The sequence below is a fragment of the Aotus nancymaae genome, unplaced genomic scaffold, assembly GCF_030222135.1.
Source record: "Aotus nancymaae isolate 86718 unplaced genomic scaffold, 86718_ANA_hifiasm-v0.15.2.pri h1tg000036l, whole genome shotgun sequence".
NCBI classification, from domain to species: domain Eukaryota; kingdom Metazoa; phylum Chordata; class Mammalia; order Primates; family Aotidae; genus Aotus; species Aotus nancymaae.
Window position 1 is genome coordinate 48,349,780 of NW_026988450.1, and position 21,018 is coordinate 48,370,797.

Consider the following 21,018-nt stretch of genomic DNA (forward strand, 5'->3'; position numbering starts at 1 on the left):
TTGCAGCTATAAGCAAAAAGACCACCTCTCTCAACCTAAAAATTCTTACAGTTTCTCTGTGATCTCATGATATGGTATCTGGAAGTGCTTTAGCTCATTACTACCTTATGCTGTTATTTCTGGTGGTGGTAGTGTTGGTTGTGTGTATACACAGACTGAGGAAGTTTTGGAAGTTCCAATTTTTTGTTGTTGTCTGTGTGATTTGTTTTGGAATTGAGGCCAGGGTAAAGGAATTTTATTGTTCTCAGTGCATTAATATGATAATCTATATATAACTTGAAGGTTGAGTTCTAGAGAGATTCATGTCTTTACTTTGCTATTTATAACAAGACTGTTAATCAGTGTGCTCACTCTTACTCACTTTCTCACTGTTTCGCCGCTTCTTTTCTCCTCTTTATTCCCTTCCCCTTACTTTGTTTCTTGTTTTTTCTTGCTTGACAGAATTCAGAATCCCTGCCTTGTTCCATGATTTTCCAGTGAGATCTGGGTAGACTTTATTGTTTATCTCCTGCAAATTATGCATGAAAAACTGAAATCTAAATAGTTGACATGATTTTAAGATCACCTATCTTGAATTGGTAGAATAAAAATAGAAACGTAGGCTTTCTGAGTACCCCCAGACCATGCTTTTAGGAAACTTTTATTTAAATATATCAATCCTACTGATATCCGAAATTCTGTTACAAAGACTTTTTTGATTTTTTTGTTTTTATTTTAAACCTCAAAGCATCTACAAATAAGCATAAGCTTCATGAGGACTGGGATTGTGTCTATTTTGCTCACCACAGAATTTCTAGTTCTTAACCTAAGCCTTAAGAAAGTAATAGGTACTTCACAAGTAGTTTTTGAATGATGTTTTTTGACATATTGAAATTAGAGGATATTTCAATTTTCCATCCTCCTTCCTTCCTTTCTTCTTCTTTCTTATTTTTTGGTGAGCTATATTTTCTGATTTTTCTCCTATTAGCATATATTATTTATCTAATAAAAGTATTTTTGAAACTATACCAAATAACAAGAGACACCTTAAAGTCCATGAACAGTTAACACTTTGACACTTTATCTTTGTCTGCCTGCCTGTCTGCCTGCCTGCCTTCCCTTCCCCTCCCCTCCCTTCCCCTCCCTTCCCCTCCTTTCCCCTCTCTTCTCCTGCCCTCCCCTCTCTTCTCCTCCCCTGCTTCCTGTTAAGCCTGTGGGACTGCAAGTCAATTAAGCCTCTTTTCTTTATAAATTACCCAGTTTCAGTTAGTTCTTTATAGCAGTGTGCAAACAGACTGACACAATTTTCATTATGGGTTACTTTTCATAGTCATCTTCTCTGTCTGCTTTTGACTCTTCAAAAAATGCTTCCTCTGCAGGATGATCTATGATCTGAGTTTGCAAGACTTACTTTCTAACTGTTTTTAATTTTTACATTTTAATCTTTTAGGTAATGGAACTGTGGTTAAGGCAGTTGCCGCCTAGTATAATATTGTCTTGGCTATCAGTTTGATTTCCCATGAACATAAAGGAGATATAAAAATTGACACACTTTTCTTCTTGATAACTATTAAAATTTCAAATAAAAATGGAACCACAAATTATAAATAGGTACCTTACACAAAGGTGATACAGAATGTCAAATAATATGCTATTAGGAAAATCTCAGTAATATACTAATAGGAAAAGATTTTAAGTAGGTACACATATGATTTGTTCTCTATTATAAAAGATTTCAATTGATTGTTGATTATTTACTGAGCAAGATATTGTACTACTGCTACATGAAATAAATAGAGAAACATGAATTCTCCTTTCAGCAAAATGAACACTGTGTTGGTATTAGCACTGTACTGAATAAAGTTCATAAACATAAGTTGATGGTTACAAGTTTTATGTTTAAAGGGAAAATTTTAAAATATTCTATTAGAAATAATAATTCTATATTGACTAAGTACTAAGCCTAACCTACTTTAGTGAAATCACCTTTCTTTACAGCTTTTACTTAGCAGATGATAAAAACCCTAGAACAGAGAGGCTGGGGTCAGTGGCTCACACCTGTAATCCTAACACTTTGGGAGGCCGAGGTGGGTGGATCATCTGCAATCAGTAGTTCGAGATGAGCCTCACCAACTTGGAGAAACCCCATTTCTACTAAAAATACAAAAAAATTAGCTGGGTGTGGTGGTGCATGCCTGTAATTCCAGCTACTTTGGAGGTTAAGGCAGGAGAATCGCTTGAACCCGGGAAGTGGAGGTTGTGGTGAGCTGAGATTGCGCCATTGCACACTCCAGCCTTGGCAACAAGAGCAAAACTTTGTCTCAAAAAAAATACGAAAACCCTAGAACAGAAAGGGCTTAATTCTAAGAAGCACTCACTATGAAAACGGAATTATTACAGCTGAACCAATGTATCTTGACTTTTTGATACGATGAAGTAATGTGGTTATTGTGAGAATGGCTTATATTCTGAAGTTTAAGATTCTCAAAATATTTCTTGCCATTGGTTTATACATATTACAGAATATTTAGAATTACCATTGAACCATTGACATCATTATTCAGTTTCCCAAAGTAAGAACAGAGATTTTGACATAGTGACTTTGAGTAATTGTTATCAGGTTCCATTTCAACTTGAAGAAGGTAAAGAGATGTTTTCATATAAATCATTGATTGAAATATAGATGCAAAAACAGTAATTTAATTCTGTGGCTTGGAATTTCTGGCTTTATGATTTTTCATCAAATTCTGTCTAGTTGGTTACATGTTAATAAATATGTATATAAAGATTATTTATCACTGGAAGAGTAAGAGTAGGAGATGACATAACCAGAATGTGTCATCAATGTTCGACCATTAGCTGCTACTATTTCTTGTCTGCACCATATCACTATATTCAGCTGCTGCTTTGGAGAGACACATATTCAAACGTTTAAAGTTGTACCATGAAGAATGATATGTTACATGGAATTAAGTCAGAATTTTGCCAGGCTCTAAAGGGGTAGTACTTTTTCCATTATTTCTTCATTAGAATATCATTCCAATGAAGGAGTAATATTGTACCAAGTTGAATGGTTCATCCCCAAGACATATTTGTTGATATGTTATTTGAACCTCTGAAATTTGAGTCTAAATTTATTTACTTATTGGTTGAAAACTGAAAGTGTAATAGATATGTTTGAAATCAGATTACCACGTTAAATTTAGGCTTTATATAGATGTAGTGGGAATGAATAAATATTATGTTTTCTCAACTATTATTGTCCATGATCCATAGTAGAAATATTATACATTTATTATATATTTAATAGAACTAGAAGTCATCATATGGAGATGGAATAATAGAAAAGGCAGCATAACATAGTAGTTAAGAGGATGGACCCTGGAACCAGACTGCTTAGATTAACATTCTTGTCTTGCCACTTACCAGCTGGGTGACTTGAGATGTTACTTAACCTCTTTGTCATCAGTTTTCCTATCTGAAAATGGTGAAAATAAGAGTCTGAAAATAGTATATTTCCTGTCAGGTAGTTACAAGCGTTAAACAGGTTATTATTATTATTTTTTTGAGACTTTGTCACCCAGTCTGGAGTGCAGTGGCATGAACTCAGTTTACTGCCACCTCCACCTCCCAGGCTCAAGAGATCCTCCTGCCTCAGCCTCCCAAGCGACTGGGCATACAGGCTGCACCACCACGCCCAGCTAATTTTTGTAATTTTTTTTGGTAGAGACAGGATGTCGCCATGTTGTCAAGGGTGATCTTGAACCCCTTGGCTCAAGCAGTCTGCCTGCTTCAGCCTCCCAAGGTGCTGAGATTACAGCTATAAGCCACCATGCCTAGACAAACAGGTTAATATTTATAAAGCACTTGTAGCAGTGCCTGGCATGTACTAGGTGCTGTAGAGGTTTTGATTAAATAAGATAGATGAGCATCAAGCTTGACAGAGTTTTATAAGTATACCTGTCTTGCCTTTAAAATACATTTAGCTACAGAAAATATTGTATTTTCTTTTTTAGAAACTTGTCTTTCTATTATCTTTTAGAAATATAATGAATTGAAAACTAGTATATCCAAAATAGTGTACTTTTACTCTTTGAATAACTAGATTATGTTACTTCATGAGAATTTTCAACTGATTATGTTTGTCATAGCAATTTGAACAACACTTTTTTTTTTTTTATGAAAGAAAGAAAGAGAAAGAGAAAGGGAGAGAGAGAACAGGAGTCTTGCTCTATTGCCCAGGCTGGAATGCAATCTAAAAATAGGTTAACCTCTTTTATGCCAATAATTGTGCTTAACAGTGGAGACAGGAAGGAATAAGGGAAGAAAATAACAAACAAACAGCCAACCAATATTTCATTTAAGACTGTGAAATGCTATGCAAATGCTGAAGAGTGATTTACTTCCAATTATGTGGTCACTTTCGAAATAGGTATAATGTGATACTGAGAAAAATAAATGTTTTGTGGACCTGGGGTGAAGAATTCTATAAATATTCAGAGTTCACTTGTTCCAGGTCTGAGTTTTAATCATAGATGTCCCTGTTAATTTTCTATCTCATTGATCCATCAAATATAAACAATGTGGTGTCAAAGTCTCCTGCTATTATTTTTCAGGAGTCTAAGTCTCTTTATAAGTCATTAAGAACTTGTCTTATATATCTGGGTGCTCCTATATTGGGTGCATATATATTTATAATCATTAACTCCTGTTGTTGCATTGATCCTTTTACCATTATGTAATGTCCTTCTTTGTTTCTTTTAGTCTTTGTTACTATTAAAGTCTACTTTGTCAGAGACAAAAGTTACAACTCCTTTTTTTTTTTCCTCTCCATTTGATTGGTGAGTCTTCCTCCTATCCTTTATTTTGAGTCTTCGTGTGTCCTTGCTTATGAGATGGATCTGAATACAGCATACTGATGGGTTTTGACTTTTTATTCAATTTGCCTGTCTGTGTCTTTGATTGGGGCATTTAATCCATTTAAATTTAGGATTGATATTGATATTTGTGAGTTTAATATTGTCATTTAATGCTATCTGGCTATTTTTCCCATTAGTTGATATAGATTCTTCATTATGGAGATACTCTTTACCTTTTGGTAAGTTTTTGGGATGACTGATACTGGTTGTTCCTTTCTGTGTGTAATACTTCTTTCAGAAACTCTTGTAAAGCAGGCCTGGTGGTGATGAAATCTCTGAGTGCTTGCTTGTTCACGAAAAATTTTATTTTTCCTTCACTTATGAAGCTTAGTTTGACTGGATATGAGATTCTGGGTTGAAAATTCTTCTCTTTGAGGATATTGAATATTGACCCCCACTCTCTTCTAGTTTGTAGGGTTTCTGCTGAGAGATTTGCTGTGAATCTGATAGGCTTCCCTTTATGGGTAACGTGACCTTTCTCTCTAGCTGCTCTTAGAATTTTCTCCTTTATTTCAACCCTGGTGAATCTAACGATTATGTGTCTTGGGGTTGCTCTACTTGAGGAATATCTTTGTGGTGTTCTCTGTATTACCTGGAGTTGAGTATTGTCCTGCCTTACTAGGTTAGGAAAGTTTTCCTGAATAATATCCTGAAGAATCTTTTCCAGCTTGGATTCATTCTCTTCATGACATTCAGGTACAACTATCAAATGTAAATTAGGTCTTTTCACATAGTCCCATATTTCTTGGAGACTTTGCTCATTCCTTTTTATTCTTTCTTCTCTAACCTTGTCTTCTCGTTTCATTTCATTAAGTTGGTCTTTGACCTCTGATATCCTTTCTTCTGCTTGAATTCGACTGTTAAAACCTGTGCATACTTTGCGGAGTTCTCGTATTCTTCAGTTCCATTAATTCACTTATATTCCTCTCTAAATTGTCTATTCTCGTTAGGATTTCGTCAAACCTTTTTTCAAGTTTCTTAGTTTCTTTACGTTGGGCTAGAACATGTTCTTTTAACTCACAGAACTTTCTTATTATCCACCTTCTGAAGCCTAATTCTGTTAATGGAATGTACTCGTTCTCCATCAGTCCTTGTTCCCCTGTTGATGAGGAACTGTGATCCCCTGTAGAGGGAGAGGCATTCTGATTTTGGGTATTCTCAGCCTTTTTATGCTGGTTTCTTCCCATCATTGTAAATTTATCCACCTGTCATCTTTGTAATTACTGACTTTCAAATTAGGTCTCTGAGTGGACGTCCAACTTGTTGATTTCCAGTGCCGGAATCTGAGCAACCCACTGCGCCAGCTAAAATAGCAGCATCAAGTTTCATGGTGCTCTTCTGCCCGGGAATCTCCGGTCTGGCTTCCCTCCTGAGTCCCCCTTTCAATCAGCAGAATGGGCGACTCTGCCTTCCCGGAGCTCCAAATGTTGACCAGAAGGGGACCCAGTCCCGTACACTCTGCACCGAGAACTGCCACGCCAAGGCGCCAGCAAAACTGCTGCACCAGCCACAAGAGTTGCACTGGTGACCCATGGGGCCCCTCCGCTGGGAATCTCCTGGTCCGTGAGCAACAAAAATTCGTCTGAAAGTGTGGTGTCCTCTCATTCTCTGCGCTTTCACTGGGAGCTACAATCCTGAGCTGTTAGTAATCAGCCATCTTGGATCTGTCTCCTGAACAACACTTTTAAGCCACATGTAGATTTCAAGGTCTCTAAAGTTTTTCATTAGAGAATATAGTATTTACAAAAAAGCATGTCGCTGTTTTGGTTGGTGATGACTGGAAATATTTCTTGATAGTAGTTTATTAGTGCCCATACTGCTTGGAAATGCTAGCATGTATTACATAGATTTATTTTCAAATGGTAATAATAGTACTCATATAGTACTAATATTTTGCATCAGTAGGTTTTTAAATTTTGACCATGAGACTTTTGTGAAAACCTTTACTATTCATAGCTTCAAGTAATTTTAAAATTTGGTCTGTATTTTAAGCCAATTATTTAGATCGCTAGAGCTATACAGCAATATTAAGGAGACATTTTCTTCTAATAATTACTAAGGTACAAAAGAAAAGCAAGAAGTTCTAATAAGTACAAAGTAAATTAATATATATGTTTGAAAACATTACGACAGGTAATTCATTTTTATAACATATTTAATTAATTCTGAAATATACATAGTAAAAATTTAAATACTTACCACTCCTTTACCAATCATCATTTCCATTTTTCCCTCATCAGAGGTACTCTGTCAAAGGCTTGCTTTTTTACTCTTCTATAACTTTTTCTATGTGTGGGAAGACAAATGCAAACAATACATTGTTTCAAAAACATATTTGGATTATACCAAACATATGTTTGAGTTTTTTCACTTCTCGAGATACCAAAAATATGCCTTTAGTCATATAACTGTACCTCATCATCTTTAAATAGTTGAATTATAATCTTTATTGCAAATATTCCCAAATTGGCTGTTTCTTTTTTGGTGGACAGATAAATTGTTTAGCATCTTTCCTCTCGTCTTCTCTCCTTCCCTTTCTTTCTTTTTTGCTATTACAGATATTACCACTGATGCTGAATATCTTTTATAAATTGTGTGCATGAACCCTCATATCTTTTAATTTTCCATAGCATATTTGTAGAAATTGGATTATTTTAGAGAGCAAGCATGTTTGAATTTTTTTTTTTCTTTTATGACAGTCTCACTCTGTTGCCCAGGCTGGAATGCTGTGGTATGATCTTGGCCTACTGTAGCCTTGACCTCCTGGGCTTAAGCAATTCTCCTGCCTCACCCATCCGAGTAGCTTGGATTACAGGCGTGTGTCACCACACCTGGCTATTTTTTTTTTTTTTTCGTATTTTTAGTAGGGAGAAGGTTTTACCATGTTAACCAGGCTGGTCTTGAACACCTGACTCTGAATGATCCACCTGCTTCAGTCTCCCCAAGTGCTGAGATTATAGGTGTGAGCCACTCACCATGGCTAGCATGTTTAAATTTGTAACAGTTATAAATTGCCCTCTGTTGCGATTCCATTCTATATAGCATACTTATTTTCCCCATATATAAAACATTCTCACAAGAGATTTCAACAATGACAACTTTTGTAGTTACAAAAATTAACTCTTTAAAATGTTTGCCAGTGTAACAGATGAAAAATATGTCTGATTGTTGGATATCTGATAAAAAGGATATCTGATATCTTAATTTTTATTTCTTTGTTAGCAAAGTCGAGCATTTAAAACGTAAGTTTACTAGCCAAATATTTTTTCTGTAAATTAACTGTTCATATTCTTTTCTATTTTCATATAGTTGTTTATCTGTTTGCCACCTTATATCTTTATTTGGATGGCTAATGGAAATCTCAGTTTAAGACGTCTAAAACTAAGTTTCCTTTTCCTCTCGAATGTACTCTGTTCTTCCAGTCGCTCAGTCCTAATACCTTGGAGTCATCTTTGCTTTCTCTCCTATTATGCATCTAATCCATCAGTAAGTCATATTGGCAATATCTTTGAAATGGATACAGCGTTTCAGCACTTCTTGCCACCTTGTTGCTTCTACCATCCCCTACAACCTGTCTTTCATTTTCAACACTTAATCCATGTAGTATATTTTTTGCATAGCAGCCAGAGAAGTTTTTTCAAAGTGCGTTTTCAGCAGTGCCATGACTATATTCAGAATCTGTTATTCTGTTTCAGTTCCCTCAAGTAAAAAACATCTCCTTACTATAACCTACATGAGCCCTGTCTGATCTGGTCCCTATATATAGCTCTAACCTCATCTCCTACTTTTTTCACCCTTACTCACTTTGCTCAAGCCATCTTTGCTTCCATACTTTGCTTGAAAATCCCAAGCATTCCTCTAACCAGGCTTTTGTTGTTTTTGTTTCATCTGCCAACTATAATGCCCTGCCCCATGAGATCTACATGGATCTCTTCCAAACTGGTTTGTTTTAATAAACATTATTTAAAATTTCTGATATTCACAATGTCGTCATATATGACATTATAACTATGAGAAAGAAAAAGTCCATTCTTGATGCCCTTAAGGTATTTAAAATATAGTATCAATGCTCATATATTAACCAAGTTGCAGGGAGAGGGGAAGTATAGTGGATGTGGCAGCTAGTCATTCTCTTAGTGGTGCTATGGTACTACTTATTTTGGAGAGCATAATAGGATCTTCAAATTTAATTTATTTATTTCTGACTTATTTATTTTATGCTACTTTAGAAGTACCTAACATACTACATATAAATTATGTATTTGCATTAACATAAGATGTATTATATAAATGTATCTGTTCAGTTTTAAATCAATCTGTTTAGTTTTAATACATTATTATAAATTACTCAGTTGTTTAAAATAATTCCTGAAACCTTTCATCATGAAAACATGGTTGAAATCCTCTAATTTCTATACTTTGGATGAACAAAATTTTCAATAATATAGACAGTAGAAGATCACATTTCATTTTATTAAAAAAATCTTCCTTTTATGTAATCACATACCTCTTTTGGTTATTATCAAAATCACTTCTTTTCCCCCTAAGACGGAGTCTCACTCTGTCGCCCACACTGTAGTGGTGCAATATCAGCTCATTGCAGCCTCTGCCTCCCTGGTTCAAGTGATTCTCCTGCCTCAGCCTCCCAAGTAGCTGGGATTACAGGCTCCTGCCACCACACCTGGCCAATTTTTGTATTTTTAGTAGAAGCGGGGTTTTACCATGTTGGCCAGGTTTGTCTCAAACTTCTGACCATAAATGATCTGCCTGACTTGGCCTCCCGAAGTGCTGGGATTACAGGAGTGAGCCAATGTGCCTGGCCAGAATCACTTTTTAAAACTGAGAGATTATATGAGTAACCTTTTGTTATCAGGAGCATTTACATATGGGAAGACTCACTTTCTATCAATTTTGGGTGAATCAAGTGCTTTGTGGTTGAATTTCTGTTTTTTTTTTCCCCAAGGAAAAAAAGTATTGATGTATTACCTTTATACTGAAAATTGGACAAGTTGTTATTGCTTAATGAATTCTTACCAAGTGTATACATGTATGTAATTAATAAATAGACCATTACTATAACTTCATAAGTCTACCTCCCAGTCGCTAATCCTGACAAGAGTGAACAAGAGTGAATGCTATCCTGACTTCTAACAAATTAGGCCTACTTATTTTTGAATACTTACAAAAATCAGTAATTATATAAGAGAAAATGATCTAAAATGATAATTTGTAACCTCATATAAAAATTATAATTTTAAGCAAGAAAATAAACAATCTTAAAAATACTTTTGGCATATTTTTGTGAAATTGTAAGGTATGTTTCTATTAAATAATTAGCCATTCTTATACTTAGAATCCCGCCCATTGTCAGTTCCTGTTAAAGCTGTGTTGAATATATCTGAAGGCTGTAGAAGTCCTGAAGAAAGAATGAAGGAATTTATTGGAATAGTTTGGAATGCAGTGAAGCATCTCACACTACAGGTAAAATAAAGTTAGAAATATTATGGATCTAATTTCTATAATCCTTTTTAATTCCCAGCATTGTTAATATTGGTAAGACGTTTCTCACATGTAACAATTATGTATACCATGTCATTTTCATAATTTAGTTGAAAATAATTGGTGTACTTCACTTATCATAAAATAATTTTATGAAACTCATATGATCTTCCTTATAGTTATTAGAATATACACATTTTGAGATGTTCCTTGAATTAAAATATTTTAGTTAATTCTACTTTTTGTTTAAGCATTATTTTTACAATTTTAAATGCTTAATGTACATATAGATTCATTCATATCTCAGTACTGAGATAAAATCTGAGTTGGAATTAAATTAACATGAAAGAGTTATCTAATTGTTTTCCCTCCCTAATTATAAGTTAAATATGAAAATTGCCTGGGCGTGGTGGCTCAGACCTGTAATCCCAGCACTTTAGGAGGCCGAGGTGGGCAGATCACGAGATCAGGAGATGAAGACCATCTTGGCCAACATGGTGAAACCCTGTCTCTACTAAAAATACAAAAATTAGCTGTGTGTGGTGGCGCACACCTGTAGTTTCAGCTACTCAGGAGGCTGAGGCAGGAGAATCACTTGAACCCAGGAGGCGGAGGTTATAGTAAGCCAAGATTATGCAACTACACTCCAGCCTGGCAATAGAGCAAGACTGTCAAAAATAAAAAAGAAAAAAAGAGAGAAGAAAATTATAATGGTAGCTATTTCCTTATTGTTATTAAATTTTCTTCTCATGTATTTTTACTTTAAAATGCACAATTTTATCTTGTTGAATTACTTTCCTTCAAGATTATATTTAACCTGATGAAAATATACAATTAGATGCTTATTTGATAAGCTTACAGTTATAAATTTTAGTTTTTGCATAGGTTTTTTTCTCTGTGATACCGTAGGCATCCTTATAGGATTTTATATGTGCCAGATAGTAATATCAAAGGCTTAAGTAAATGCCTTTCACTTTGACTTAAGATATAAAAGTTGCAGTAGAAAGTTGTTTCCATCTTAACTATGAGAACAAGGCTTTATGATCTATAAAATTATAGCTATATTAAGCTCATAGAGATCTGAGGTCTTAAATTGACATTACTATAGAAGCAGTGGGCTAAAATCCCAAAAAAAAAAAAAGGACAAGCAAATCACTTTTTGAAAGCTGGGCATCTCATAATACTTCAAGAAGAATATATAAAAAGGAGAACATAGCTAAGTACCTAGTAGTCAAACTACTGAAAACTCAAGATAAGGAGAACATTTTATTTTATTTAAAGTGGTAAGATCTTTATGTATCAATATTCTTGTTTACCAGAAGACTATCCTGGAAGAGGTTGAAAGTAGAAGTAAGGCGGACCTAGATATGTATTTCTTAGCAATGTAATATTGGGGAGTTTCTTCTTGTTTCTATGTCCACAAGTTGGAGATTATAATGTCTTCTTCATGAAGAGGGTGGCAAATATAGAGTGATAAAGTATATGAAAGCAACTGACAAAATTTATTCATTTATTAATTCATTTTGCAAAAGTTAATGTACTGTATTCAAAGAACATACTGAAGAAAGGCAATGCAGTCCTGCCCTCATGGAGATCATAGTTTGGCAAGGAGAACATTCATTAAGTTATTGTACTTAAAATAATTTGAGTATAATGATGATGATTCTCCTGCATGAACATATGTGTCAATTAAGCTAACCCTAGAAGAATCAGGAAACGTGGGTACTCAATAATACTTGTGTTTTCTTTCTTCATTCCATCTTTCTTTCCTGTAGCTGTGGCTTTTCTCTAAAGCAGCTAATGGCTGCACTGCCCTTCAGCAGGCAGACGAGAAGTGATGGAGATAACACCCCTAGTGTTACCTTCACCTACCATGGGAAATGATTCTGTAGCATTCCTTGTCTGTCAGTGTGTCCTCAGTAGAATTAAGCTCCAGATGGCCATGGCTTGCCAACACACCATTTTAGTTGCTGTCCTTTTGAGAAAATTTTAAAAGCAGGTAGACAGTAAAAGGCATATTATATATAGATTAACAGTATTAAAAATAAGGCCTTACATCTTATTAGAAACAATGGAAACCAGAAGACAATTGAATAACATCTTTTATGTGCTACAGAAAATCAGCATATAACATAGAATTAACATAGAATTCTCTAGTCAGCAAAATATTCATCAAAAATCTTGGCCAATAAATACATAAAGACAGAACTTTTCTCCAATAGAAATTTACTGAAAGATATTCTCAAAGAAGTTATTTAGGATGAAAGGAAATTATAACAGATAGAATATTGGTTTTTCAGAAATTAATGAAGTATATAAGAAAGTATAAATGTATTGGAAAATAACTGAATATTGAAAAAAACACTATTCAAGGAGAAAGTTTTAGTATGTTTTAGCCTTTTGGCTATTAGCTTTTTTCCTCTTTATTTTCCAATTATTTATTTTATTTTATTTTTGAGACAGAATCTCACCCTGTCATCCTGAGCCACTGCGCTCAGCCCTAGTTAAATGTAATGTTAAAAATATGTGGCACTTGGCTGAGTGTGGTGGCTCACGCCTGTAATCCCAGCACTTTGGGAGGCCAAAGCAGGTGGATTACCTGAGGTCAAGAGTTTGAGGCCAACCTGGCCAACATGGTGAAATCCCCTTTCTACTAAAATACAAAAAAATTAGCTGTGTGTGGCAGTGTGCACCTGTAATCCCTTCTACTCGGGAGGCTGAGGCAGGGGAATTGCTTGAACCAGGGAGGCAAAGGTTGCAGTGAGCTGAGATCATGCCATTGTACTCTAGCCTGGGCAACAGAGTGAGACTGTCTCAAAAAAATGAAAAAATTAAAAAGTGGCACTTAATAAAGGAGTTTTGATTAAGATCAAAATTTAGCAGTTGAATGAAATTTCAGTTATTTATTCAGAAAATATTTATGAAATCCCTAGTCTGTCCTACACTCCAGCTAGCCCTTAGTCCTACAGATGTGAGGAAATTGTCTCTGTGAGCAACTAAAGCAACTACTAGAGTGAGTCTGGAAGCGTATTCTTCCCCAGGTGAGCCTCTGGATGAAAACACAGATGGTCAGTACTTTTACTGCAGCTTTTTGAGACCCTAATTCAAGTATTTAAGCCATACCCAGACTATTGACCCACAGAAACTACAAGATTGCTAAACCATACCCAGATTATTGACCCACAGAAACTGCAACAAGTGTCTGTTGTATTAGGCTGTTATATTTGTGGTGATTTCTTATATAGCATAGAAAATGAATACTGATGGATATAGACACATTATGCATAGCTATAGTGTAGTCTAATCACTCAAATAAATACATACCTGTCATTAAGACTTTTTAGAAATCATCCAAAACATCTCCAGTTCATAAAATACTATTTAATATAAGAGCCAATAACCTTGATTTTAGCAGTCCTTTAGTGTTTATTTTCTGAGCATACTGCTTATAAGAAAGTTAGGAGAAGAATGGGAGGAAGAAAGTGTGGCTTGTCATTCTTTTGTTATGGTTTTAACTCTTAGCTTGCAGAAATATGACTGTTTTAGTAACATCAGCTATATTTCACCAATCTCAGCCATCATGAATTCTTTTAATAAATATCCTAATAACTCCTTGTGTTGACTTACCTGTCCTTCTCCCCTAGAGATAGCCATTGTACAGTGGTGACATCCAGCACTTAATTTTTGTTAGGTGTTAGGCTATATTCTGAGAAAACAGAAGAGACATAATAGTTGTCATGGTCTAGCTGGGAAAAGGCTAAGTGCCATGGTATGAAGTATCTTATAGGGAGCCCCTTATAAAACTTAATAACAAAAAAAGAGAAATGGGAATGTCAAGAGGAATGTTACTTACTGAAAGGATGCCTAGGGCTTGTATTTAGATAACTATCCTAGGTGAATATTTATTGCTTTGTGGAAGATTGAGTTGACACTATTGTATGGTTTAGAATATGATAGCTACCAATAATATTTAGTTGTTTAAAGTTTACTATAGTCCTAAGTGTTATTTCATGATAATAGAAGTAGATATGTTAAAAATAACCTCATTTCCTCTTACCTATCATATAAATAATTGAATAAGGTAGTATAATTATCTTTTTGTTGATATCATTTTGAATAGTTCTGCAATAGAGAACATGAAAGATAGTATTGGGTTACATGATTGTTTGACAGCTCTAGGAAAATATTTCAGTTTGAGATTCCAAGTAATATCAGAAATCTTTACACTATAAACTAGTAGGTACATCAATATTCTACAATAAAAGATATACTGGAGAATGTCTTTCTCTGGCTGGGATTAAGTAACAGGAACCAGATTTATTTCACTGCCTGAAATAACCAAAAAACTACTGAAATATGTAACACAAAGGTTTCAAACCACTAGGCAGTAAGCCAAGTGGACAGTGATTCCTGAGAGACTTAAGATAAAATCAGCAGGACTTAGTAATTAATTGATTTGGGGAATAAGGGATCAGAGTCTAAGAGGTCTTCTAGGTTCTAGATTTGGTGTGTGGCTGGCAATGATGCTATTAAATGAAGCAGCTTTTCTGGTTTAGGGGCAAATAGGGATTTTGAATTTACGTATGTATTTTAAATCTATGTGAGACATCCAGGTATCTAGTAGATATTTATATCTGGAGTTTAAGACGCAGATTAAGAGAAGAGATAATAATTTTAGGAGTTATCTACAGATGGTTTTCAAACCAGGAGAATGGGTCATTCAAGCAAGCATGTAAAGCTGAAAGAGCAATGGGCCAAGGGAATACCATTTTAAAAGTAGTAGAAGAGAGAATGTCCTTGAAGAAATTATGTTAGTGATCAGAAATGGAGGAGGAGAAATCAGAGAGTTCATGAAAGCACAAAATGTGTAGAATTTTAAAGAACTAGTGATCAGCAATGTCAAATTCTAGGTGTTAACTATTTGCTTGACTTGCTTCCTTGCAGTATAAAATGGATAAATTAAATAATGCTTAAGGTTACTTCCAACTCTAACAGTATTGTGTGATTCTTTTGCTTATTTTACAATGATGCAGTACCTTTATTAGCTTTATCACCACGAACAAATTTAATCTTATTTATCCAAGTGATGGTAGTGATTTTCCTTTTTTATCTCTAATTATGGTAAAATACATTTAACATAAAATTCATCTTCCTTACTATTCACCTTCCTTAAATTTGGAAATTTATGGTTTATTTTGTGGTTCCTCAGTTTGAGTAAGTGTATTGAGTATCAATTAACATAATCACGGCAGTACTAAATAACACATCTTTATATAGGTTATCTTGAATATGACTTAGGTACTTGGCTTGCCTCACCCTAGTCTCAGCCCTGTGTTAAACATACTCTGTGTTTAAACATTTCCAGATGTTAATGTATTATGAACATTTTAAAAGATAAAATTAGATTCTGATTAAATGATTACAATTTAGACTCTGAAAATCTGAGTTTTATTTTTAAAAGCATTCTAAGATGTTTTATGAGCCAAAATATAAAACAGAAAACCCCGCAAGTTGTCATCAGATAAAACAGGACATCATAACTTAAAGGTTTCAAATGATTATTCTTTTAGTGGAAGTTTGAGCAAGTAATTATGTTTGGAACCAGAGTTCCGGAAAGTTGATTTTGGATCCAAAATTGGTATTTGCTAAGCCCATATTCTTTTTTACCTAGAATAGAAAGATGTATATTATGTGAAATCATTAACAATATTTTCTGTAACCTATTTGTTTTTCAGTGTGGAAGAAGGAGTTTCCATACTTAATTATAATGGATTATTTTCTAATACTCCCTGTAGTCTTGGACAGTCTTTAAAAAAAAAAAAAACGAACTATGAACTTTGGGCTGGGCATGGTAGCTCACATCTGTAATCCCAGCACTTTGGGAGGCCTAGGTAGGCAGACAACTTGAGGTTAGGAGTTTAAGACTGGCATGGCTAACATAGTGAAAGCGCATCTCTACTAAAAATACAAAAATTAGCTGGGCATGGTGGTGCCCACCTGTAGTCCCAGCTACCCAGGAGGCTGAGGCAGGAGAATCGCTTGAACCCAGGAGGTGGAGGTTGCAGTGAGCTGAAATTGTGCCACTGCACTCCAGCCTAGGCAGCAGAGTGAGACTCTGTCTCAAAAATAAAAATAACAAAATAACAAAATAAAAATATATGAACTTTGGGGGACTTTTAACAATAGATTAGCATAAGTCACCTATTCTTTCCAAGTTTTCTGAACCTGCTCATTAACAAAGATTCTATTAAAGCTATCTTTTTATTCCAGAAGCACATAATTGGCAATAGCATGCAGTTGATGAAATAGAAATGTGCTGACTAGAATTTACTCCTTTTGAGGAAGATAGTTCTCTGCTTATTGCCAGACTTAGCTTTTTTGTTTTATCATTTACATTGAAGTTCATCATGTTGTACTGTGGCATTTACTAGCAATTTTCTTTTCTTTTCTTCCTTCCTTCCTTTTTTTTTTTTTTTTTTTTTTTTTTTGTACTCTCTGGAGTCTTCTGAGTGGACAGTGTAGTTTAATGACACTTTTAATTTCAGTACCAAACATTCTGGTCTCTTTCCGTTGGTAATAATGCTCTGTTATTCCCTTTGGGAACTACTTCCCACGTTCTGTGTTATTTTGATGAGAGTGTCAGTCAAGGTGTCTCAAGCAGCATAAGCCAGTTAAGCTGAGCCAGGTGAATTCTCTCTTCTAGGAAGTTACATCTAGAGCATGACTAGTGATGATAAAAAATCATACTGCTTTATGTCCTCATGTCCAGTAAACACCTTGGCCTTTATCTTCAGGATTAAATAGGAATAGACATTTTAGGCCTGAGAGATCAACTATTAATCATGCCAATTATAAAAGTAAGATTTTATATTTAGTCCTTACAAATTTTTCACAAAGGCTCACATTCTTATTTATAGGCACTGAACAAGTGACAGCCATTACATGGTAGTTTGTTAGGAGGAAGTCTGGAATTCAAACCTAGGAATTTTTAATGTCTTCCCTTGACAAGAGTTTTATGGAAAAAGTGTGAAGATTTATAACTAACTTATTCTGGAAAGGTTGACAACCAAGACAAACAACTATAGGGTTTTAATCTATGGCCCCAAATCAGGTATATTTAAAGTTCTGCATATGATGATATCCAAAATATTTTATGATGCACTGAAAATTTATCAAATATTAATTTATCAAATATATAAACTATCACCCAAATCATAATTTGGGTGATAGTTTATATATTTGTTGTAGTGCAAATGGAATACTATCTATTTTGGTGGACCCTGTAAACATAGATAGTGAAACTGTAAGCAACAGCATTTGAAAATAAATGCACTGTGAACATCTTTTATAAATCTATGGCGACTAATAATATATGGGAATCTCGCATATAGGAGAGACTTGCTGTTACTTATTGACTTTATTTCTTTAGCAAACATTTAGGTAACACTTACTATATTAAATATATATACAATGATATAATTTCCCTCATTTACAGATGAGGAAACTGAAGTCATGGAGAGATGAAATAACTTGTCAAAGATCCCACAGCTGAATTGAATTCATCTCGTTAACAAATCAGTTTTATTTATCACCTTAGACGTTGCTGCTAGAATGAAATGATGAACAATATGCATGAAGCAATTATTTTCACTACTGTCTCTGATGAAAATAATTGTTTCTACTTATGTAACAATTATTTATTGAGTACATACTACATGTACTACTGTACAATGTACAGAAACTATATAGTGAACAAAATAGGCAAATGTTTGACTTTGTAAAGCTTATGTTCTAGTGAGAATTCTGTTATGATATTAATACTTGAAAGTGATCTTGTTTTAAGCTTTTTTAGGGCTGGGACTATGTCTTTTGTCTCTGTATTCCTAACTTCCGGGTCAGTTTGTGATAGATACTAGAGAGTACATGAATAAAAGAGAGAAAAAGTAAACGAAATACAACCTACAGTGTTTCTTTATTTTTGTTTTTTATTTGAAACTGTTTCCTGAAGAGTAACATATATTTATATAGAGAACATTTGATTCTGTAGAAATTATGCAAAATATAATTATCATTACATTTTCAAGTTTTAAATATATTTTTTGGGAATAGGAAATAGTAATGTTATTGAAAAGGCAAGAAAATGTGGTACAACATTTCAAAGCATTTATCTATAAAGTGCTTATATGATGGGCAGTAGTTAATTAGGATTTTCAGATGAATGGGTAAATAAAATCTATCTTAGTCTCTTCTTTTTAACTGACTTGGGATCATGATTATAGAGCACTGAAAGAGAAAAATCTAAGTTTCCCAAACCTCACATATAGGGGTAGGGACATACAAAGGCATATATCTTACAAATAACACATAAACTAGAATCTTCAGGGAAAAAAATGCATTGTAATCATTTCATTTATTAAAATAAGAATAACAAATAATTTTTACTTTGTTTATCTTCAGTATATGTTACTTAGATATATAGCCCTTGACCTAGTAGGAATCAAAATAGAGGTAGTTCTACTTCAAGAATCTGTAATAATCCCTTCACTTTAACACATGAATGTGTTCAATATTGGCAAAAGAACACGTTGCTACCAAAACTGAAACAAGATCCTTGAAACAGAAAGGATGTTGCCATGGAAAAATGAAGTAACACTCAGTGCAGCTGTGATGCATTCATGAATAGGATATTTTTTTAAAAGATCATTTGTGTTTGGCGTGGCTCAGAGGGTCCCAACCAGATGGTTTCCATGAACATGATCTGACCCCCAGCTTGAGGACTTCTTACTGGCAGATTACTTCATTTTCTTTCCCTCAGATTGTCAGATCCTTACATTAATTCAAAATTTACTGCTGCAGATTTATATTCAGTAATATAAATCACTCAACATTTTACATTAAAACCACAATTTTATACATAAAGTTTAACAGTTATTTTAAAAGTGTAAAAAGATTTATGTGATAGCTTTAGTATATATAATAGATATAACATCATAATAATTTTGAGTAACTTTAATTATATGATTCTTATCATTAAAGGAATTCTCACAACATATATCATATTTTAGAAAGTTGATTTTAGAGTTGTTATGTATCTGATGCTACTATACTGTTGATTCTGTTTGCATTGCTCACATTGTTTTTACTTGATGGAATAATTGAGTTTTAAATTAGTGAAATTTTATGTTTTATGATTTTGGAAATTTGGCATGATTTAAATTTGCTCCTAAGGATATGTATGCATACATTTGTGTATGGTAACATATTAAACTAATTACCTCACACTTTTGAAAGCATTTTTCAACATAGTATCAATACCTACATAAAGTGTTAAATACTGACACTTCATATTTTGACATTTTAACCTGAATTAATAAAGCATATGCTCTTAATGTGCCATTTTAAATTGTGCAACTGAAAATTACTATGAATTATGTTAAATATTTTAAAGCATAATTGTAACTTACCTGAGACAATATAGATTTCTATTTCAAAATAAATAAAACATGTCATGATTTTAAATCAATAAACTACTTAAGACACATGTACTTTAATCTGCAGGATAAGATTTTAGAACTAAAATGAGCTTATGTTTCATGAACCAATACACTTATTTTTGCAAAATTTTATCTGAATTTTTCTCCACTGAATTCCTCAGTTTGTCCATACCCCAAAATGTGAAGCAAAGACAAACAGGTTTGTTTATTTATAGGTTGGCAAATTTTTTATTGTATCTGGGAATTCTAAACCTGTTACATATCATCATGCTGTCACCAGAGTAGTACATTAGCCCCAAGAGAAGAGATATTGCTATTATCTTTTAAAAATGTAGTCTTTTTCTAATATAGTTTCTTTGAATATCCAAGAATTTATGAATTAAAAAAAATTATTTTTATCACACCTTCAGATAACATCTTTGTATGACAAATATTTTGTAGAAAATCAACCAATATAGTTTGTATTTTATCAATAACTTAAGTATCGTACGCTGTTGGAGCAATTTAATAATGAAGTACACAGTATTAATATGTAGGCACCACTAAGACAAATAGACTTTAATCTACATTGCTTCTGACTTAAGAAGTCATGATGAATTCAATTTTGGGGTTGGGCTTACTTTATCTCTTTATCTTAATCTCTAAGGGGCTGGCAACTTAATGTAACTCCAGTGGGGATAGGAGAGCATTAAGATAATACATGAAATTACGATTTAGGTAATTTGAAGAATAAAGAAAGGAAGAAATAATGCTCTGATTTTTAAGTCTTCTGATTTTGCCTATTCCCATGAATTTGTTTACATATAATACATCTGATATATGTATGTATACTTGAATCATTATATATAAAAAGTGAAAGTATGTGATATAAACATGTTCTTTAATGGTTGTCTCATGTTATAAATTGAATGTTTTAAACTCTTTTTCTTATACTCTATTCTGTAAAGTAAAAATGGAGAACTAAATTCACGTAAATACAGCCCTTTTTAAAAAAAGTAACAGCAATAAAATGCTAGGTAGTTCTAGGCTTTATCTGGTGTTGACAACATTTTCTAATCAACTGCAAAAGGAGGGTTTTCTGATCTTCTTTTGCCAGCACACTTTCTAACTCAATCTTTTTTCTTGGA

General features: G+C 33.8%; 1 protein-coding gene across 7 annotated transcripts in view; it reads left to right on the forward strand.

Annotated features, from left to right (window-relative positions):
* The window catches only part of VPS13B (vacuolar protein sorting 13 homolog B), an 839,649-nt gene that overhangs the window by 375,709 nt on the left and 442,922 nt on the right, over nucleotides 1-21,018 (forward strand). For all 7 annotated transcript variants that reach the window (XM_064384451.1, XM_012455820.2, XM_021675751.2 and 4 more), the window contains exon 22: nucleotides 10,252-10,379. In XM_064384451.1, coding sequence (XP_064240521.1) covers nucleotides 10,252-10,379 — 128 coding nt within the window. The remainder of the gene's footprint in view (nucleotides 1-10,251; nucleotides 10,380-21,018) is intronic.